Source organism: Macaca mulatta, chromosome 4 (assembly GCF_049350105.2).
Source record: "Macaca mulatta isolate MMU2019108-1 chromosome 4, T2T-MMU8v2.0, whole genome shotgun sequence".
NCBI classification, from domain to species: domain Eukaryota; kingdom Metazoa; phylum Chordata; class Mammalia; order Primates; family Cercopithecidae; genus Macaca; species Macaca mulatta.
The window spans coordinates 115,244,384-115,267,665 of NC_133409.1; the positions used below are offsets into that span (position 1 = coordinate 115,244,384).

The 23,282-nt window shown below is 37.9% G+C and overlaps 1 protein-coding gene across 10 annotated transcripts in view; it reads left to right on the plus strand.

Moving 5' to 3' along the window:
- The window catches only part of COL9A1 (collagen type IX alpha 1 chain), a 177,486-nt gene that overhangs the window by 83,916 nt on the left and 70,288 nt on the right, over positions 1 to 23,282 (plus strand). For 3 of the 10 annotated variants that reach the window (XM_077999782.1, XM_077999784.1, XM_077999783.1), the window contains 4 exons: positions 6,463 to 6,536; positions 8,060 to 8,137; positions 8,274 to 8,406; positions 13,933 to 14,329. In XM_077999782.1, coding sequence (XP_077855908.1) covers positions 13,988 to 14,329 — 342 coding nt within the window. In that variant the 5' untranslated portion in view covers positions 6,463 to 6,536; positions 8,060 to 8,137; positions 8,274 to 8,406; positions 13,933 to 13,987. Of the gene's footprint in view, positions 1 to 5,573; positions 5,623 to 6,462; positions 6,537 to 8,059; positions 8,138 to 8,273; positions 8,407 to 13,932; positions 14,330 to 23,282 lie in introns of those variants that run through there. The other 7 variants (XM_028847450.2, XM_077999780.1, XM_077999781.1 and 4 more) reach the window with 5 other exon arrangements.

A 23,282-nucleotide genomic window follows, 5' to 3' on the forward strand; every position in this document is an offset into this window, starting at 1 on the left:
ATTAATGTTCTACGGTGAGAACACATTTATTTGTGAGTGATTTCAGAGAAAAATGGCCATCACCATGGGGCTCTATTTGCTTGCTATAGACGATTAGGCTACAATTACAAGTATAGGGCCAAAATAAGAAGATTAAAAATAGAGCTTTGATTATGGTGAAATTTCTTTACAGTAAAACTGAACCGAATGTAAAACTGTGGGAGTCCGAGTTTTAGCAGCTCTGATTGTTAATCAGCCTCTCAGCCAGAGATTTCTGTGATAAATTTCAGGCTCTAGCTGTGGCTAATTTGCGGCATCCTCACACAACTGGTAGGTGCCATTAGGCAGCCTGGGTCTTTTATTTTAAAGTAAAGATAGATGGAATAAAGCTTAAAACTAAATACCATTAGGAAGCTAGTTTTAAAAATACTTCTTTAATTTAACCTATGAACTAATTAAATATGGGAGTTGTGGTATGTTTAATTAAAACTCTCATTTTACAGCTACTTTACTTCAAAATAATGTTTTAAAACATATATAGTCATGTTAAAACTAAGAAACTTGCCCTACTGTTCTGTGAGTTTCATGGGGCATCCCATCTGTTGTGTCCATACTAGGAAGCAAGGGGAAAGAGATCTTTTGGCACTTCTAGTGTTTACTCTTTTTTTTTTTTTTTTTTTTGAGATGGAATCTTTGTCGCCCAGGCTGGAGTGCAGTGGCGCAATCTTGGCTCACTGCAACCTCCACCTCTCAGGTTCAAGCGATTCTCCTGCCTCAGCCTCCCAAGTAGCTGAGACTACAGGCGCCCGCCACCACACCTGGCAAATTTTTTGTATTTTTTAAGTAGAGACGGGGTTTCACCACATTAGCCAGATGGTCTCAATCTCCTGACCTCATGATCCACCCGCCTCGGCCTCCCAAAGTGCTGGGATTACAGGCGTGAGCCACTGCGTCCGGCCGTGTCTACTCTTTTCTAATCGAATGTTTTTTAAGCTGTGAGTTGTAACCCATCAGTTGGTCCTGAAATCTACTCACTGATTCAGTTATCATCACTCAAAAATGAAATATAATAAAACAGAAAATAGAATCTATTACATTTATATGAGTAACTATTGTTTTCTGAAAGTTTTGTTCTGGTTGTGTATATGTATACATACTGATAAAACCCATTCAATCCATCCTCCAAGCAACAGCAGAACTGTCTTTCTAAAGGCACATCCGAAAAAGTCATTCTTGGCCTCAAACTCTTCTCTCAGTTCCCATAACAGCCAGCATAATGTCTATGCTTTCTTTTGATGTCATTGAAGATCCTTTATCCAACTCCTCTCCCACGGTCCTGCTACTTGTGATTTCAGAAAATGACATCACCATCTACTCAGTTGCTCAAGCTCAAAACCAGGTAGTTTTTCTGTCCCCCACCTCTTTTCCAACCTACTCACCAATGTTATCTCTTTGTTCTCATCTGGTCTGAGTAAAAATTGACGACTTCAAAGCAGCCTTCCCTAACCCCTCAACCTACACCAGCCTCTAAACCTTCTACAGTCTCTATAACACATTGTCTTCTTTTGTATTTTTCATAATGTTTCCACCTGAAATTATTTTGTCTATTCTTGTAAATGTGTTTAGTACCTCTCTTCCCACCAGTGTGTAAGCTGCATAGGGCCAGGGACCTGATCTTTCTCTGGTTGTCTCTCTGGTGTTAAGGTCAGTCGGGGAGCATGTAGAAGAGGCAAAAAAAGATATTTACCAAATGAAAGGATTCTTGAACTAGACTTCTGGCTTCCCAAATGTCCTCTTTTACCTTTTTGTTATAGTATCTTCTGTTTTCTCTGTCTAAAACGTACTGCACCCACTTATTCTCTTGGTAGCCTTAGTATCCTTTAAGATTTTATCTCTTGTATTAAAAATTTCCCGATGCCCTTGGACTGTGCCATAGACTGTGCGTCTATGACCTTAGGGTGCAACTGACCCAGACCAGAATAGTGTTGTTCTCAGTGACACTACAGCCTTCTTACTCTCTGAATTGTGGTCATTTTCATATTGGTCCTCCCTGCTGGACTATCAGCTTCCTCAGGGCAAGGCCATGTTTAGTCACACTTTTTACCTCGTATACTACTGTATATAGTTATTCAATACATGACTGAATAAACAAAAGAAAGTGGATGATCAAGAAAGATGATTATTTGTGATGATGTTCCCGATTTAAGCTTTAAGTAAATCATATTCTTGATTTATAAGAAGAAGGAGATTAGTGTGTGTACATTCTGTAAAAAGTATGTAGTGGAGGGATGAGAGGAAGTACAAAGAAAAGTATAATTGTTCTATACAAAACACTTCTATTTATAAAATGGATCATTTTAAATATCAAGCTGTCTTAGTTCATTTACAATCTGATGTGATTGACCACATTTCATTTCTACATGGTTTTTCAGAACCGAACTGTTAGGTAAGGTGAGGAAACAATGCTAAGGGTGAAAAAGCTTACACGTCTATGACCTTAGGGTGCAACTGGCCCAGACCAGAATAGTGTGGCCTTTGCACTGCTGTCTGTGAGATTCTAATGTCATGTTAGGAAACAAAATTAATAGAAAATAGGAGTGGAGGGAGGAAAAAAGTTTCCTTAAATAAGATTGTATATATCTTTTCTTTCTCTGGATCGACTTTCTTTTTCGTTCTTTCTTTTTTCTTTTTTTTTTTTTGACATAGGGCCTCACTCTGTTGCCTAGGCAGTAGTGCAATCACCGCTCACTACAGCCTCAAGCTCCGTAGACCCAAGAGATCCTCCTGCCTCAGCCTGTTGAGTAGCTGGGACTGGAGGTATGTGCCACTGTGCCCGGCTAATTTTTGTATTTTTTGTAGAGATGGGGTTTCACCATTTTGCCCAAGCCGGTCTCCAATTCCTGAGTGCAAGCCGTCCGCCTGCCTTGTCCTCCCAAAGTGCTGGGACCACAGGCATAAGCCACCCTGCCTGGCCTGGATTTACTTTCTTTCTTTTTATTATTATTATTATTTTTGAGATGGAGTCTCACTCTGTCACCCAGGCTGGAGTGCAGTGGCATGATCTCGGCTCACTGCAACTTCTGCCTCCTGGCTTCAAATGATTCTCCTGTCTCAGCCTCCCGAGTAGCTGGGACTACAGGCATGTGCCACCAGGCCTGGCTAATTTTTGTATTTTTAATAGAGATGGGGTTTCGCCATGTTGGCCAGGCTGGTCTCGAACTCCTGACCTCAGGTGATCTCATCGCGGCCTCCCAAAGTGCTGGGATTATAGGCGTGAGCCACTGCCATCAGCCTACTTTCTTCCTTAAAATAGCTCTTGCTTGCTTCTGCCATCTTAAATAAAACTGCCAAGCTAGAAAAAAGCCAAACCACTTGTAAGCAAACCTATTTTTCTCTCTATCCTTTCATTTTTAATTAAAAGGCACCCTCACTTGATTTCAAATTCTATTTGAAGAGGATTCATTACAGTGGGAAGGAAAGGGGCAAATGCGGAATTGAGATCTCTAAAGCAATGAAAGGATTTCCCAAACACTTCTTTATAATGAAAAATCCCTCTCTCCTTTCTTACCAGAGTAAGTAATATGAGAGGATCAATCATGCAAATAAATAGCTTTAATGGACAGTCCCTTTGGAAAATGCCTTTTCCCCTGTGAATCTCAGGCTGGCTTACCTCCTGTGACTTCAGGATGTCAGGAAGGTCCCCAGCTGCACAGCTTCTCCTCGGAGGTTAATAGAGCGCTTCTTTCACATGAGCCCTGACTGACTTAAACAAATAAGCTAGGATCTGGTCATTTGTAGTTCTGTCACGGAGCCAGGATGGCTGCACTAGGGAATGGGAATTTTGATAGACAGAAGGCAAATAACGGGGACTTGTAGAAAGCCCTAAATAGCATGAAGAAATGGGTGTCCCTCTAGGAAAGAGAGACAGGACTCCAACAGGTGGGCTATGAGTAGAAAATAAAAGGGCAAGAGCATGGATATTAAGTTTGCCTGATTCACAGTTCATCAGTGAGCTGAGGGAGGCAGAAGATGAAAGGAGTTTTTTGGAAAAGAAATAAACAAATGAAAAATAAGAAGCAACACTATTGTTTTGTAATTAAATAAAAATTAAATCAATTAGAAAACTAAATTTAAAAATTTCAAGAAGCCGGGTGCGGTGGTGTATGACTATCATCCCAGTTACTCAGGAGGCTGAAGTGGGAGAATCCGCTGAGCCCAGAAGTTCAAGACTGTAGTGAGCTATGATTATGCTATTACACTCCAGTTTGGCGAACAGAGCAAGACCTGAAACCCTGTCTCTTTAAAAAAAAAAAAAAAGTTCACCTAAAAATTACTTTGCTTGCATTGTGATTTTTGAGATCGTTGGATCTTCTGACCTTTAGAGTCTTTGGTTTTGGAGTAACTACCCATGTCCCTCAAGACAACGCCAGAGGTGGGCCATGCTGAGTGGGTGGGAAGGTGGGTGATGTGGGGGCTCTTGGGAATTCTCTTGAGATGTTCAGGTTCTGGAGAGAGGGCATGGTATGTGTGATAGCAATGCTGATAACACGTACCTCTCTAGGTTTGTGCTCCTTGTAACTTGCTCTCACCTTGTTAACGGAGGATAATATGTTGCTTCTTTCCAGATACAGTGTCCTCTGCTCAACTCTGGTAATCTCAGAGTTTAAGAAGAAACAACAACTAGGGGGCTTAATATTACATTTTATCAGGATTACCAGCCTGAGGTAGAGAGAGAGAATGCATATTTAGTAATAGGCATGGCACTTTGAAAAAGTTACTTCATTTTCTGGTTCCTCAACTTTCTTATTTGGAGAATAAGGGTAACTTCAGCCTTACTTTATAATGTTGTTGTGAGAATTAAGTGGCATTAGGCCTTAAGCATTTTCAACAGAGGGAGGCACATAATGAAGTGTTAGCTATGAGGACGATGACAAATAATGATTGTTGGGTGTTAGACCCTCTGCCTTTGAGACCTCATTTAATTCTCAAAACCATTGTTTTAATGTAAGTATTTTCAATCTGTTTTACAATTAAGGCATCTAGTTACAGAAAGGTGAACTAACTCTCTCAAGGACACACAACTAGTAAGCTTCAGAATAAACAGGGATTGAAACCTAGTTTGATTGGGCACTCCGCCTCCCCGTGGGCACATTTTTACTGGAACCCCAGCCCTCTGAAAGCTTCCACTGTATTCCTATAGCAGTTCTGAAAGCTGCCATTGTACTCCTATAGCAGATCTAAGAGCATCTACTGTGTTCCTATAGCACCTTGCCTGGATCTTTCTGGTGAATTTCTCCACATCCTGATTTTATTTTTTTCTTTTCAACAAACTTTCCCCTGTAAATCCCTCCTTCAGTGTAACCTTGTTAGCTTTGAGGACACACCCCTAGGCCTGGGCTTACAGCACTGCTTCTCTCCACCCCTTCCCTTTGCCTCAGTTTAAAGCGTCACGAGATTCCTCTGGTTCTCTCCCTTTGCTTTTAGCCCTCACCGGGGCAGGAGGGACCAAGGCTGGGCCCAGAACTCATAGTCCTAGGGTGACAGTGAAGGGGTAGGGAGGGGACAGTGACTCCCTTCCAACCCCTTCTTCATAGGGACTGTTGGCAAACAAAGAAAATCAACTGGGAAAATGAAGACTTGCTGGTAAGACAATAACCCTGGAAAGAGTGGTGGGGAGACGGGGCTGGGGGTCCTCAGAACCAAGGGTCTGTATTTTTGCAGCAGTGGTAGGATGAGAGTAGGTGAGCCGCAAGGTGAGAGACAGAAAGAGAGACTGATGAGAGAGTAAGACGAGAGGGCAAGCGTGAGAAACCAAAGAGAGACACAAAAAAAGAGAGACAGAGGAAGGGAGAGAAAGTGATAGTCACAGAAAAGGAGAGAAAGGAAATCAAAGATGAAAGAAACCAGAGACAAAGAAATAGGTACCAAAACAGTGAGATAGGTAAATATCGAGAAAGTGAGATCAACAAAACAACAGGGACAGTGGGGGCTGGAAACATGAGTTCCTTACATCTCTCAGTAGGGTTTCAAAGTAAAAATGAAGGCCAGGCGCGGTGGCTTACGCCTATAATCCCAGCACTTTGGGAGGCCGAGGTGGGCGAATCACGAGGTCAGGAGTTCAAGAGCAGACTGACCACAATGGTGAAACCCTGTCTCTATTAAAAATAGAAAAAGTAGATGGGCGTGGTGGCACATGCCTGTAATCCCAGTTATTCAGGAGGTTGAAGCAGGAGAATCGGTTGAACCCGGGAGTTGGAGGTTGCAGTGAGCCAAGATCGTGCCATGGCACTCCAGTGTGGGCGACAGAGTGAGACTCCGTCTCAAAAAAAAAAAAAAAAAGAAAAAGAAAAAGAAAAGAAAAAAATAAACTATACTGGGATTTGATCACCTTATATTAATTAGGTTTACCAGGTTTGAAAATATGGAAGTAGTTCCCATCTGCAGGGACTCCTGTTTGAGTCACTTTTCTTCTCTCTTCTTCAGGAAAATTCCAGTTTTCTTCTTTGTGTGCAGTTTCCTGGAGCCCTGGGCATCTGCAGCTGTCAAGCGTCGCCCCAGTAAGGGCCATAGTTCCTAGACTTTCAAAGATTACTTATTCCCAGAAATGATCAGATAGGGTTGTGGCTGACTGAAGACTGAGTGAGGCATCCATGGTCCTTCACACCCTCACTCTTCAATCCACCTTTGGGGCATGGGGATACCCTACTGGCTGGTTTTCCATGGTCAATGCTGGGTATGGAAAGTAAGTCCTGCCAGTAATCACAGTTGGCAGGAAGGCTAATCTGTGTGCTGCAGTGCCTAGTGCAGTGCCTAGGACAGATGGTGACTGGTAAATGTTGGGTGAATACATGGATGAATAAATAAATAGATTGATGGATGAATGGACCTCAACAATTTGGGGTGAGGACAGTATAAGGAGCATGTTTGATGTACCATGATGGTTAGGCCCATGCTTTTTGCATTTTTATTTTTATTTTTTTGAGATAAAGTCTCACTCTGTCACCTAGGCTGGAATGCAGTGACATGATCTCGGCTCACTGCAACCTCTGCCTCCCAGGTTCAAGTGATTCTTCTACCTCAGCCTCCCTAGTAGCTGGGACTGCAGGCATGTGCCACCATGCCTGGCTAATTTTTTATATTTTTAGTAGAGACGGGCTTTCACCATGTTGGTCAGGCTGGTCTTGAACTTCGGACCTCAGGTGATCCGCCTGCCTCAGCCTCCCAAAGTGCTAGGATTACAGGCGTGAGCCATGGCACCAGGCCCATGCTTTGCAAGTGAATAATACTTTTTCTGAAGTCTAGAGCGTCTCTGTTGTCAGATGAATCTTAGCAAGGCACTGGGGTTGGATATTTCCAAGAAGCCTTCCGTGGTGGTGAAAAACTCTCTTCCCTTGACCTTCCATTTGTGTAAGGAGAACACAATTTCCGTTCTATGATTTCTTATCAAATTGAGGATTTAATCCTTCTCATGATTATTTTCTTCTTCTTTTTACTCTTCCCAGTTCTAAGATGTTAGGAGTAATTTAGTAGGGACCTTTATTTGATCTCTTAGAATGAATTTATGAAATCAAATGCATCCTCTATATTTTATTTAGGATTAGTGAATCTCAAGACTTCCCCAGGCCCCTATATCTGACAAAGATTCCTAAGAACTCTACTCTCCAGAAGCCCCTCTGAACTGGACCAAGATTGGCTCTGGAATCTCATTGGAATCCTAAAATTTGTGGTGTTTAAGGAATATTTTCTAGCCCGAACTACCAGAAATTTTCCAAACAGACTTCTGACCCTGTGCCATTCAGGACACCATTCACCTTTGGTTTCAAAAGGAACAAATGCCTAACCTCTCCAAAACGAACATTTTCTAGCACAGATTATTAGAGAAACTTTGTGCCTTGCATCCACTCCTTCTAGGATGAGTTGCAGGTGGATGGATTATAATCATAGATGCATGGAGGTAAAGCCAAACATGCTACCTCTAAGCAAGCTGGTATAATATTGAATTTTAAATAGTTATTATTATTGATGCATCCTGAAATCTTTAGAGTGGATGAAGTAGAATGACATGCTATCTCTTTTGCAGGATTCCCTGCCAATTCCAATTCTAATGGTGAAAATGAACTCTGTCCTAAGATCAGGATTGGCCAAGATGACTTACCAGGTGAGTAGCAATGTAGCCTATTGAAAATGCAGGCTTTCTATAAACCTGATATATATATTTTTTATTTGGGAAAGTTGCGGAAAGGAATAAAACCAATCTCATTTTAGACTTTTCATTTTGTATTCCCATTCTGTAGGGTTTGATCTGATCTCTCAGTTCCAGGTAGATAAAGCAGCAACTAGAAGAGCTATCCAGAGAGTAGTGGGATCAGCTACATTGCAGGTGGCTTACAAGTTGGGAAATAATGTAGACTTCAGGATTCCAACTAGGTAATCTATCAAAAATATTTTAATCTAATTATCTGACTCAAATGCATTAAAATGGATAGCTATCCAATGTTAGGGTTTTCTTATGATCAATGTTTCTTGGATTATAATTGTATTTAAAGATGAAGAAATTTATTTACCTGCCTGTCTTCAGTGCCTGAATACTGCATTTCATGTTTTCAGTATGTAATTTACTTTCCATTCCAGGAAAAAGCATCACTGAGACTATTATACATTGATTCAGGACATGTTCTTATTACCTTGCTTTCTGTTTTTCTATAATTTGTCTGGTTTTGACTGAAAGGACCCTCTGTGAAAAGTGCCAGAGGGTAAGCATAAATTTAACCAGGAGCCACAGAGTGGTTAGAAGACTCACAATGGTGCTGTTCAAGTGTCCTGGTGCTGAAATAGAGCCACACGTCCACTGCTTGGCTCCTGGCAGACATCAAACCAAAGCAAAACTAAAATAATTATAATAGAAACAATGATAGTAATACTAACAACATCAAATCCTGCACTTCACTGATTTCTTTCTCTGGAACTAAGCCTTTTGCTCTTTATTTGTAACTAAGGTACTTTAGTGTATGTGTTGAGTCCTGTCATCATTGTGAATGAATCTCAGCAATTTAGTTTTGATATCACCTAAATACCTTATTTATGATTATGATAATTATTATATGCTTTAGCACAATGTAAAAAAGTTAGAATTAAGATTCCTTTAGTAGATAAATAAGACAATTAGGACTTCGATAGAAATTAAGGTGTAAAGGTAAATAATGATTAATTAGATCAATAAAATAATATAGAAACTCAATGTATATAGAAACTCAATGTATATAAAAAAATTTTGAACAAATTAGAACAATCTGATGTAATAGTACCAGATTACAGCTAGAAATTCATGTTTTGAACATACTATATATTATTGTATAATACAATAATAGTACATTATATGAACTCTTTCTATAAATTTACTAATTAACAATAATCTCATTCTCATCACAATCCTGTGATATAGGGGCATTATTAACCTTTTTTTTCTTAAATCAGGGATCCCCAAAAGTTTAATTTACTTGCATAAGGTGAGTGGGTTGGAACGTGCTGGAAAGACTGAATCCCAGGCAGAATGGTTGCAAAGGTTGTACTTCTAACCACTACTCCATACTGACTCTGGAAAACCATTCACATCTGGAAAGATTAAGGACGTGATAACAGTGACACTCACTGTTTTTTTTCCTCATAATTTCTTTTCATGTATGGAAGTGCCAGTTGTGTTGCTAAATAAGCTTTAAAAATTCAGTTTTTTCTTTCTCAAATAATTAAGCAAAACATGAGGTCCTCAGTGCTGACCTGATTTTCTCTTCTAAGATTTGAGGTACTGTCATTAAATCTTAAGTTCAGAGATTGATCAATGTGCTGCCACGTGGCTTCCTTACCTCCTGCTCAACTTCGTTGTTGCTTTTCTCGAAATGCCTAGAGCTATCACTAAATAGTGTACCCAGGCTATATCTAATGCCTCACATTTGCTACCCTTGACTCCCTGCTCCCATAAAGACTGAAAACTCTTGTTTTACTGTCAAGCCTTATTACAAGATAAGGAAAGAAGGAGGAAGAAATTAGGAAAAGAAAGTAGAGAATAAAAAGAGAAGGAGGAAAGTTAGAGGACTGAGACATGTGGAATTCCAAGTAAAGTTTATTCTTGGGAAAGTACTTAGACTATCTTTACTTCAGTTCCCTCAATTTAAAATTAGGAATAATAACTATGTCATAAGGTTGCTATGCAGAGTAGGTGTTCATAACTGGAGAGTGCTTGAAGAACCCAGTCCACGCTGGTATTGGGTAAGTGTTTATTATTAGTGGTGAAGAGCACTAGACGGAGAGAATGCATGCATATGAAAGTCTTTTCTCCTTAGAGGATCCTTTCTTTACAATCTGCCCTCCAAGTCCTGCTAATTCAAAAGCCAGGTGACAAGGAGACTAGGGATGGGAATTGCTCTCGGCCATGCAGGGTATAGACAATGTTGGTATAAAGGGACTTTCTGTGCTGGAGAACATAGGCTCCCAGACAGTGAAAGAAACTATTAGCAGGATCTTTGTAGGAGGAAAATATTACGGTATATGGAACTGATGGGAAAGAGTCACAATTTATCCTTATTTATCTTTTCTATTTTTTGAAAGACTTAAGAGACACATACTTTTTTTTTTGCTGCTTTTTATTCCTTATTTTAGGCATAATAGTTTTACACTCTCAACTCCCACTAACAAACGTGTTATCTTTATTTTCCTTAAAAACACAGTCTTGGATTAAGGTCACAAATAAATGTTTCAAGGTCCAAAGACTATTTAATCTTTCATTCAAACCCTTATGATTCTTCATTTAAGGTACTCTTTGAAGGCTGTAATATAATGAAATAAATCATTTATAGGTACAGCTTATTTTAAATTATGCATGCTGTCAAGTTTACTTACTGATGTGCATAGCATGTTTGCAAGAACAGAATTTCAGGTATTCCAAGGAAAGACAATGGGACTGACTGTTCCATAAATTAAACTTGTGAGACTTTTAAGTGGTCTTAGGTATACACAAATACATATATGTTTTATTAGTATAAATACCAAAATGAATTTTCTCTTCTTACCATATTGGCATACTATACTAGCCTAGTTTAAAAGATCAAAGATCAATAACAAGATAATCTAGATTATTTCTACACATATTCACACACATATATTATCTTCATATATATGGAGAGAAAGAGACAGATACCATTAGTTTAACAACGTAGCTATAAAAATGAGGTATTCATTTAGCCATCTCAAACCTACCCTCCATCATTTTAAATTAATTATTTTCTTTTTTTAGTTTTTGGCATTACATACACCAAGTCAGAGATATATTAAGACATTATGTCCTTTCATACCTTTAACATAATCTCTTCATTGAGTGGGAAAGATTGAATGAAACACAAATTGGGAGAACTCCCTCAGTTAACCCCAGGATGTATTTTCACAAGAGTCACCTGAACACATTACTGGGACTTCCAGAATTGAAACAAAATAGATTTTTTAAGGGAACTGATTCTATTCTACAGTTTTGTTCGGTATATCTATAGACAGATGTATAGATAACACAGATTAGGTTATTTTTGAAGCCTGGAAAAATAATGCTTAAGGAAGAGAAGAAGAAGCATTAGATTTTATTGTCCTTTTAAAAAACCTCATGCTTCAACAATAACTATCTTGGACAAAAATAAGAAAATAAATTATTTAAGCATCTGGTTAAATCCCAATCATTAATTAAAAATAATAATCAAAATAATCTATTTATAATTTAAATAGACACTTGCCCAATTTCACAATTGAGTGAAACTTGAAAACTATCTCCCAGCTCCAAATTTATTGAGGTAAGTTAGGTAAGATGTACAAACTTCCATAAGGTTTTATAATTATACAATACTCAGTGCATTTTTTGTGAATAGTGAATCTTAGCTTCTTTTCTAGAGGTTATTCTGGAATAGATATAATTCTGAAAAATATAAAGTCAAAGAAAATGTGACAAACTGATAGATAAACAGGAAATATATTAAAAACAAATATCTGGAGTGATGTAGTAGACAGTTTCATATGGGGAAAAAAAGTCAGTAAATGGTTCTCGTATAATTTTTTCTTTAGCTCCGTATTGCATATTTTAAAATGTACACTTGATGGTTATAAAACATAGGCAGTAACTGAAAACTTTGCAATATGAATAATACACATCACCAGTGAAAAAAATGTGTATGGATAAAATAATTCATCCCGCACCCTAAATACAAACCAGTCATATTACAAAGTAATGGTTAAAAAAATACTTTTATGATGAAAGAGTATTCAGATGAAAAGTTTAACCTTTTTGTTATCTTTAGAAAACTAACAAAGCAATAAAATTTGTTGAGATAGATGACCCATTTTATTGAAGGCTTATAAAAATACTTGCATAGAAAGAAGTTGAAGATTTGTTTATGTTGTTATAAGACATAATAAAGTTTTATAATTAAAATCATAGTAAAGATAGAAGATCTTAGCAAATTAAAGAGGGCTACATAACAAGAATTTGACTTGAAGGAAGGTTATTTGGGATTCTGGGTCCTGGTCCATAACTGTTCTCAAAAATATAAAATTTTTATTGTTTAGCACAGAAAATTCATTAGCATTTAGTTTGCCTAACATTTCTTCCTTGCTTACGTATTTTTCTATGCTTAGAAGGGGAAATGTAAAAAGACATAATGTTTAAGTCCTTGAAAGACGATGCTTACATTTAACATGCTGATTTTTACAGTTCAGTCTTCAGCTTTTAGCAGCTTGGCTTCAGCAGAAGAATATCCAGGTAGCTGGTGCAGGTCCAGACCACAGTCTCTGTATAGGGTAGAGATACCTCAGGGATACTACTGGTTTTATTCTGCCATTTAAAGCAGGAAAGGAGTTAGCAATGATACAGACTTTGTTGGCAGATTAAGGAACAACTGGGCCGGATGCAGTGGCTCAGACCTGTAATCCCAGCACTTTGGGAGGCTGAGGCAGGCAGATCACCTGAGGTCAAGAGTTTGAGACCAGCCTGACCAACATGGTGAGACCCCGTCTCTACTAAAAATACAAAAAATAAGCCAGGCATGGTGGTGGGCACCTGTAATCCTAACTAGTTGGGAGGCGGAGGCAGGAGAATTGCTTGAACTTGGAAGGTGGAGGTTGCAGTGAGCTCAGATGGCGCCATTGCACTCCAGCCTGGGCAACAAAGTGAGACTCCATCTAAAAAAAAAAAAAAAAAAAAAAAAAGCAACAATTGAGTTGCAGTAGAGAAGTAAGAATTGGTCACTTTTCCCTTGTCACACATCCAGTGTGACAAACTGCTACTTTAACATCATAATTTGAACTCCCTAAAAAAAGACAAACATGCTCAGTGTGAAGATGCTCCTGAAGTCCTCAGTTACTGATTCTCAAAATACTTATATGGGTCTGGGATATAATTGTGGAGTGAAAATCCAAGCAATTATGGAAATAACAAATAATCTTAACATGTTACTTTAAAATAAAAAAAATTAGAAGCTGCTAGCTGCTTTAATTAAATCGTTTCATAAGCTAGTACTGCTGATTTACATTCCTAATGATCTCCTCTCTCACTTGTGGATGAAATGTTGCCAAGAACTTTGCAAGAATGTATTTTTTGGCTGAGATGAAATTGCTGAACAGTAGCTCTTTGGGTAGTATAAATAGTAATATTGTTGGGATTATGTGGCATTGGGAACCTTCCTTAGCCATGAGGGAGAGTGTTTTTAAAATGTGTATTTTAAGATGGACCATGAATGCACACGAACGATTGAACTTCTGTAAAGGTCTTTATGAACAGTCATGAAAGAACAAACGGTACATAGTTTTTTACACTGCAGCCTTTCGGTAGGTCTGGCATCTGAAATAGCCTCAAAAGGGAATATGGTAAATACATATGGGTACAGGAAACAAGATTCATATTTACTATTTAAAAATTTTACTCAGGAATTTATATCCCAGTGGACTGCCTGAAGAATACTCCTTCTTGACGACGTTTCGAATGACTGGAAGCACACTCAAAAAGAACTGGAACATTTGGCAGATTCAGGATTCCTCTGGGAAGGAACAAGTTGGCATAAAGATTAATGGCCAAACACAATCTGTTGCATTTTCATACAAGGGACTGGATGGAAGTCTCCAAACGGCAGCCTTTTCGAATTTGCCCTCCTTGTTTGATTCCCAGTGGCATAAGATCATGATTGGCGTGGAGAGGAGTAGTGCTACTCTTTTTGTTGACTGCAACAGGATTGAATCTTTACCTATAAAGCCAAGAGGCCCAATTGACACCGATGGCTTTGCTGTGCTGGGAAAACTTGCAGATAATCCTCAAGTTTCTGTTCCAGTAAGTATAAAACCACACACTATGGCACATTAAAGCAAAACTAGATTGGTAAAAATGAATATCTCAAGCATCTTTGATAATCAGCTGAGTGTAGCCTGTTCTGGATGGAATTTGGAATCAGAGGAATTTAGGTAGATAGCTTCTGGTCTTGAGGAGCTTAAAGCTGGAAAGTGTTACATGCCCATCTAGCACACCCAGAGTCTTTCTGAGGCAACTTAGAAAGAAAGCCATACTAATGTGGCACATATTGTGTACACATAACTAATGAGAATCTTCAAAGTAAGGTTGAGGTGGGTGACAGATTCAGTTAGTCAAGAATCCTATGCTTCTTGGAAGCAATGAACTTTGAAATGAAAGGATTTGGATTGGCAAAAAGGGAGGAGAAAGTACATTCTAGCTGAGGGAAACACCATTAAGGGAAAAAGAGAATAAGTAGACCACATTCAAAGGCCTAGGGACTCACTGATTTGGATGATATGTATGTATGAAAAAGTGTGTGTGTGTGTGTGTGTGTGAGAGAGAGAGAGAGAGAGAGAGAGGGAGAGAGAGAGGAGGGTGAGATACTATCTTCAGAGTGGTGAGAGATGAGGGTAGAAAGCCATAAGATGTCTGGTCAACAAGAATTAAAGTTATATAGATGCATGATATGGATTTATTTAGAAGTAGGTCTTGCATGATGTGTGGTAGAAGTGAAGGATTTTAGAGCTCTGTTCATGATTTTGCTGCAGAGATCCCCAGATATTAATGTAAGGAATTATATGTTGACACAATAATTGTGCCAACTAGTACCAGATAGTTCTATCATTTTGAATTGTTATACTTTAACTGAGCAATGCTTTAAAAGGATGTTTTATAATATTATGATAGGAATTTAGAAAATGCATCTTAGAGGACAAGTGTTCTTTTGAAGGAAACAAAGGAATTTAGAGCTCAATACATAAACCATTGATGCCAACCTCTCTTTCTCTCATACTAGCTTGGAGCTGTTAAATTCTAGTCACAAAACCCGTATCATGGAGTGTAGCAGGGTGATACAATGATTTCAAATTGTTTCTGTGCACGTCTCCAAAGAATAAAAGGTTATCAGGGTTATCAGTAATGGAATTGTTCAAATAACTTGTTTTCAAGGGAAGAATTGTGATTAGTGTGAAGGGTAGTGTGAAATTTCTATATTCTGTGATGGACAGGAAGCAATTTGTAACTGCCATATTACTTCTCTGACTTGTAGACTCTTGAGAAAGTATTTCTTCATTTAATGAGTTATCACACCTCAAGTGGCTGGGTGAGAAACCCGATTGGACTACTGTTGTGCCATCTTGAAATTCTGGGCAGCAAGATCTTTGCAATGACACTGGAAAGGTTCTCAGACAATACTGAATTTCTGCAAGTAGCTATTCATTTCCGGGCCATGGGTGAAGGGGAAGATACTTTAGGTTACCTCCTCACTATTACAAACATCAATCAAGTATTTTAAACATTTATTTATTTATTCATGGGATTAAAAAAACTTAAGTCTTTATAACACTAAATTCCGTGAGCTAAGATGCTATTAAATTGTCTTATTGCCAGAGCAGTAAACTGAAGTTTTACTATTACTTCATTATCCTATAGCCTTGCCAATAATGTCAGAGCTGATTGTAGATTTTTCTGCCAACTCTATTCGCTCATCACAATGGAGACAAGTTAGTACCAATTACTTTCTATTTTATTCTACCACATGCAGGAGTGCAACCAGAAACCTCGCAGCTGGCTTTACATTGTGCTTCTGGTCCACCAAGAAGCTTTTCTAAATCAGTATACCATAGCCAATGTTAAAAAATATTTGAAGTAGGCATGTACAAGTATCTTCCTTCAGACTGAATTCTGACTCCCTTATCAGGAAACACAAAAAAGACTTGAGCCTAACAGCCCATTAACATTCCATACTGGCTGATGATGGTGGAAGTGTGACAGTGACAATGGCAGCTAAACTGGATCAAGGTTATAAGCCAAAACAATCCTGTCCACATTTAACAACTGGAAGTGACAATGTGAAGCTCAAACTTCTCACCAAAATGTATTTCTCAAACTTCATTTTATATAAGATAAGGAATTAGAACACTATGTAAGAAAAGCCAACTTACACTTTTTTAAAACATCATCTTAATATGCTTAATATACCAATTCAAGTTTTCGAAATGCTTTTATTCCCATTAACTTATTTGATTCTTGCAACAATCTTGTAAGATAGAAAGTACAGATAGCATTATCTCCATTTCTCAGCTGAGGAAGTGAACTCACACAGATCTATTAACTTGTAAGAAATAGTGTTAGGCACAACATTTCTAATCTACCTTATCTTCTGCTATGCCAACTAGCTTTCCTTTGGGATAAAGAAAAATGCATGCAACCACATGTTTTTCCTTATAAAGAATCTCATTATTCTTACTTTGAAAGGCATTTGTGATTTGCCTTTAGAATTTACTTTGCAGGAAAAACCAAATAAATTTTTTAAAAGTGGGAAGTTTGTACAGTATGAAACATGTCCTCAGACATTAATCCAACTTGCTTATTTACCTAGTAAACTTTCATTGAATGTGTAAATATTGGGTATACAAAGAGAAATAAATCACAGACTTTTTCTTCAGTCTATTGAGAATAAGGAGTTGAGACAAGTAAAGGATCATCACAATATAGCATGATAAGTACCATGATAGTGGCTAGTGCTGCGTGCCAAGAAACACACAGAAAAAATATCTCCTCACTCAGATAAGAGCAGGGAGGCATGACAGTGGGGGCCAGGGATGTTTCTTAAGGGATTTGATGTCTGAAAGGAGTCCTGGTGGTGAAAACATCATCCAGGAGAAGACAAGGTACAATGCTCCAGACAGACGGGCACTCGTTTGGAAATTCCCACGTGTATCAGTTCTTCCATTTTCAAGCTTTGTTAGTGTTCCCATATTCTTTATTTTTCAAAACTGAAGGTAGTCAAACACTCATAGAAGCCCACAGACAAAGCCTGTGTGTCCATGAGTTGTCCTTAGCCCCTTGTTTTAATTTTATGGCCTATTTTCTTAGACTTCTCACCAATTTGGTTGAAATCTGAAGCTGCTGACAGTTGCTGAAGATGAACAATGACTACCTGTCCCTTGGAGGACTTAGAGAGTGATGGATAGTGGTATGTACATATTCTGAGAGGTAGAAGAACTGTACTGATAGGTCACCATTCTCTCAATTTGGAGATGCAAATATTCAATATTACTGTGTTAGAAATTTTAAATTAAAATGAAATAGCACAAAAATACCATAAAAACAATAAGAAAAAGTGTAGTTTTACATTTTCCTTTATGGAATTGAATTCATTCTAATCTTTGACACTCTACATTAATTGAGGAATTTTTTCAGAGTCAACCCTTGCTTTTCTTTAGTAAATAAATCAAAAGCAAAATATTCCTTCTAAAGGGATTATCAGATGTCAAAAAGTAGCCCAAGGAACTTCATAATAAAAAATGCAATTGAAAACAACATTTGATAGATCACTGATGCTAAAAGAGTCACTTATATGGTACTTGTTTGCTATTTTCCACCTGCCTATCCTATCTTTTGTCCCCTTCTTTTGTAAGTTGAAAAAGAAAGCCAATTTCAAAAGGTTTTCATAAGCTTGTGATATAGCTGTTCACGTGGTCTACATCTCAAACATCTTCTCATCATTCATGGTTATTTAGTGGGCTCGGAGCATTTTATATTTTTTCCCAATGCACTGCTGTAATACATTGTTAGTTTGATTTTAAAACAATAAATCCCATATATTTTATTCTCCTTTGTGCCAATATTTTAGGATGGTGCCATTTATCCCACTGCAAAGCTTGGTTTCCTGGCAGTCTACCATAAAAACATGTTATTTTATGACAGGTTCTTTATTTTTTGTTGTCAGCATGATAGCCTAGGAGAATTATTTGGTACAGCTCTATTAGAAAACAAAGTTGGCCTTTCTCCCTTTTCAGAGATATATGCTGGGAGTCTGGGCTTGTTTGAGGGAGGATAAAAGTTTATGTGGCTTAACAAACATATGGCTCAAACCATTTTTTTTTACCTGTGCATATTCCAAAGAAGCCAACATGGAACGTGATTAATCGGACAGACTTACTGCTTTAAAAAGTATATTATCAAATGCATGGCTCTGTGTTTATTTTCACTAGATTCAGAGGAGAGCTGGCAAAACTGTTGTGGGAAAAGCTAAATATACTTTTCTCCATCCACAGAATTGAATCACACTAACTACCACATGTAAAAACAATATAAGTTTCATGAATTATAACATGGGAAAAATAAATTGTGAGGTTGTGATTAATATTATTTCTGATATTTGAGAAATACTATTGGAAAGTTGTGTTTTTAGTAATTTAGGAAATGCATGCTATCTATTATGCATAAAACTATTGAGTTTGCTTATTAAGTTGTTTTTGACGAGTACATCTTTTACAAATACTCTTTCAGTTGGAAGTAAAAATTAAATTAAAAAGAAAAAATGGCAATACTTTCTATACATATCGATAGGAAATATTTTTATACAACTTTGATTTGATTAAAACGTTTTTGAGTGCTGTCAAAACAATTTTATTTTATATTTTGGAGATGAAACTCAGCCTGCTGCATTGTAGACCATATTAACAACCTCAGCTCAGTTTTCCACTAGGTGGCAATGAAATGAGGAAGCACAGAACTGAGAGCTGGTGACACAGTAGAAGCCATGATTGGAAGTAGGGGCTGTGGATAGCTAGAATAAAAACTGAATAATGATCAAACTTGCTTTTAACAGAAAACTAAAAACACTGAATTTTTTTTATTGACCTCAGCTGTGCCCATAGTGTTGCAATAAAAAAAATCAGTGTGCTATTAGTTTTTTTATTTCTATAAAAAATGTACATGGGCTAAGACCATAAAGAAATCTTTGTTCATGTTAATCTCTGCTTGCTTAATTTCTTTGGTTACAACGTGGTGTCAGTAGAATCATGGGCTTTCAGAGCTGGAGGAAACTTTGCATCTATCTAATCCCAACCTCTCAGTTTATCATGAAGAAACTGGAACCCAGACAGGGGAAGGGAACTGCCACAAATCATGATCAAACCAGAAAGGCAAATACTATCAATTGTTTCTTCACTATATTTCTTATCCATCTCTATGTACTCATTCATTAATATTCAGTAACTATTTATTAAACATCTGCTAAGTTATAGGCCTTATTTTCGGTGGTGGTGAAAGCAGATGAAATTAATGCTCCAATGTCGCTTACATTCTGGGGAGAGGAGACAGACACTATAAATACATGAGTATATGTAGAGTATGCCAGGTGGTCATAAATGCTACGGGGAAAAATGAAGCAGGATATTGGAGTGCCTTGAGTGAAGGGCCTCATTGAGAGGAAAATATTTTGGCAGAAACCTGAAGGAGTTGAGAGAATTAGCATCCAGATATCTGGGGGAGGAGGATTCCAGGAAAAGAGAACAGTGAGTGGAAAAGGGTCTGGTGTAGGTGTATGATGTCTGAGAACTCCCTGGCAGTCAGTGTGGCTGGAATGAGACTGAGAAAGGAGGTATTGAGGCTGGAGAGGTAACATAATGGAGATGTGGTTGAGAAATTGTGTTAGTACTTTGGCTTTCACACTGTGTGAGATGGGTGGCTACCAGCTGGTTTTGAATAGATAAGCAACATGTTCTCATCTTTTAAAAGGATCTCCTTGGCTGCTAGTTTGATAATATACTGTAGGAGAAGGGAGAGAAGGACATAAGTGTGTAGGAGAAAGGGCTACTTAAGAGCCACTGCAATAATTCAGGCAGAGACAGCCTTGGTTTAGACCAGGGTGGTAGAGGTGGAAATGATGCAAAGTGATACAAACCTAATATATTTTGAAGTAAAGAAAACAGGATTTGGGGTATGAGAGAGAAAGAGGAATCAAGGATGACACCAATACTTTCGGCATGAGTAATTGGAAGTATAGACGTGCCATTTACTGTCATGAGAAAGGCTGTGAGAAGAGCAGGTGTCAGGGAGAATATCAGGAGTCAGTTTGGATATTGGAGTTAGTTTGATCATTACTAGACATCTAGATGAAGTTGGTAAGTAGGCAGATGTGTGCTTTCGAAGTTCAACACATAGGTTCATTTGGGAATAGAACTCTGGGAATTGTCAACATACGTATGGTATTTAAAGTCAGGAAATCACCAAGAGACAAGTGTAACAGAGAAGTCCAAGAACTGAGTCCTGAAATATCTCTAAATGAAAACATTTAGAGATTGCTGAGATGAGGGACATTTGTCAAAAGAGATTAAGAAGAAGCAATCAGTAATATACAAGAGGACCAGAAGATTTTGGTGCCCTGAAAGTCAAGGGAAAATAGTATTTCAAAAACGATAGAATAAGAAACTGACTCATATGCTGTAGATAGGTCAAATAGTTGACCATTGGATTTAGAAATCGAAGAGAGTGATCTTGAGAAAAGACCCATTGGAGTGTTGGGAGTGAAAGCCCAATTGGAATGTATTCAAGAGAAAATGAGAAGAATTGGAGACAATAGTTATAGACATCTCTTTTGAATTTTGCATAAAGAGGAACTGAGGATGGCAGCTGAAGGGGTATGTAAAATGTGGGGAGGATTTTTTTTTTTTTTTATCTGACAGATAACTCAGGATGCCTCATCATAGCTCAGAGTGTAACACTTCTTGTTGCTTTATTGCAGTAGCCTCCTTCTGCCTCAAAGGATTAGGCATTGATGACCAAATGAATTTCCTCAAAACACCCTTCTAAATCAAGAAAGCTCTCCCTATCCCTATCTTTTGCACAAAAAATGTTTTAATGACAATTTAATAATAATCTACCAAATAATATTTAAATTCCTTAGCCCTGAAGTCAAGGTGAAAAAAAAATCTGATGTCTACTCTACCCCAGCAAATTTGGTCTCTTCTCTATATACCACTTCCTACCCTTGGGACTTGTTGTAACCCCTCTATGTAAACCCTGATCTTTACCCTCTGTGTTTCTGCTTGTAGTAACAGAAGTAGGGCTTCAGGGCCCCACTCATGTATGTGCATGCACATATATGCACATGTTATATGATCCCTTCTTTGATGACCTGAGCCAGAAAAATACTTCTGTCATCTCCACTGCTATAGTATTTATCATCAAAACATTTTATGCTTAGCTACTGCCTTACATGCTAGACATTTTTGTGTCTTTCATGGTGTCTATCGCAAAGCACATGAATGTGTTATATGAAAATATGTTGAATAAATAAATAAGCATGCCTCAGGTCTGCTAACTCCAAGTCTACTGCTTTCTCCTTTCACGATTCTGCTGTAGTCTTTGGTATGATCCAGTGTTGAGTTAAATATGAGTGCTGCCTACATCCCTAGCACTATGTCTGGAACAGCATGGTTTAGTCTACATAGAATTAGGAAAATTTTCTAATTTTGAGGCAGCTGAGAGCCTCCTGCTCAGTAATCAGGAAGCTTCACTTGGAGGAGGTCTTTTATGATGATATTAACAAACATTTGGTCATAAACTGAAAGGAAAGATGAGATCTGAGAATACAAGTGTTCCTTTAAATCTTTGTTGTCACTGAAGACAAAAGCTTAATGAAACATCTGTCCTATTAAAGAGCTAGTTTTTTTGGTGTTTTATAGTTGTAAAATTTAATCATAATTCAGTTTGCAAAAATCAAACCTTGTGCCAATCTCATTAACAATGAGCCAAGTTTCATAGTCGTTAACATTTTCTCTCAGGAGGAAAAGATAGTTGTCTGCAGTTAGTTTTTGTTTAGTTCTTATGAAGGGCTTAAATACCTTATTAATCTTTCTTAACAACCTGGCAAAATAAGTAGAAATCATTAACCTTGGTAAAAGAACAGAGAGTTGGGGCCAAAATTCCTTGCTTAAATGTGTTGTCAGCTGACCATTATTGTAACCTTGAGGATTGAATTATACCTTTACATTGTCCTATAGAAAATAATTGAATAGGCCAGATGTGGTGGCTCACACCTATAATCCCAGCACTTTGGGAGGCCACGGCGGGTGGATCAAGATGTCAAGAGATCGAGTCCATCCTGGCCAACATAGTGAAATCCTGTCTCTACTAAAAATACAAAAATTAGCTGGATGTGGTGGCACGCGCCTGTAGTCCCAGCTACTCAGGAGGCTGAGGCAGAAGAATCGCCTGAACCCAGCAGGTGGAGGTTGTGGTGAGCCAAGATTGCGCCACTGCACTCCAACCTGGTGACAGAGCAAAACTTTGTCTTAAAAAAAAAAAGAAAAGAAAACAATGGAATAACATTTTATGTTGAGAAGGATGGCTTTTGCTAGGGCATTTTATGTTCTGTTTAGTAGATTTAAAACAAACTTATTTATTTATTTACTTGTATTTTTCTTGTCTTGCAAATTATAAACCCACTGTGGAGAGGGGAATATATTTGGTTTCACTAGAATGTTTCCTTGGTGTTTGACTTCTATTGGGACATCACAAATGTTGACTAAAGGACTAAATTAGTTGTAAACACCACTGCACTCACACGAGCCAAAAGGACTAAATTATTTTTCACATATATTTTGTCAGTGAGTGTTCAAAGAGAAGAATGATTCCAGGTACGAAAATGAGAAATGTGTGAAAATCAGCATTTTACATGTATAACGAAAGTGACTTTTACCAAGGCACTCTGCCAATCTTCCTTCAAAATAATTAGCATGCAAATTGGAATTCATATTTCATGCCAAAAAATGGTTGTTGTATAGACGATTATTAGTGCGTAGGTGGTGTTTATGTGGATGTGCAGATGTGTTCAGAAACTCTTGATCTATGTGGCACTCTGAACAACCCAGCCTGTATACACAGATGAATTAAATTTCATTTCCTCATTATCCTGTGCCACAATTGCAACTCGCATATTTAAACAGGTATACCAGTTTATCCAGAGAGAATTACATAT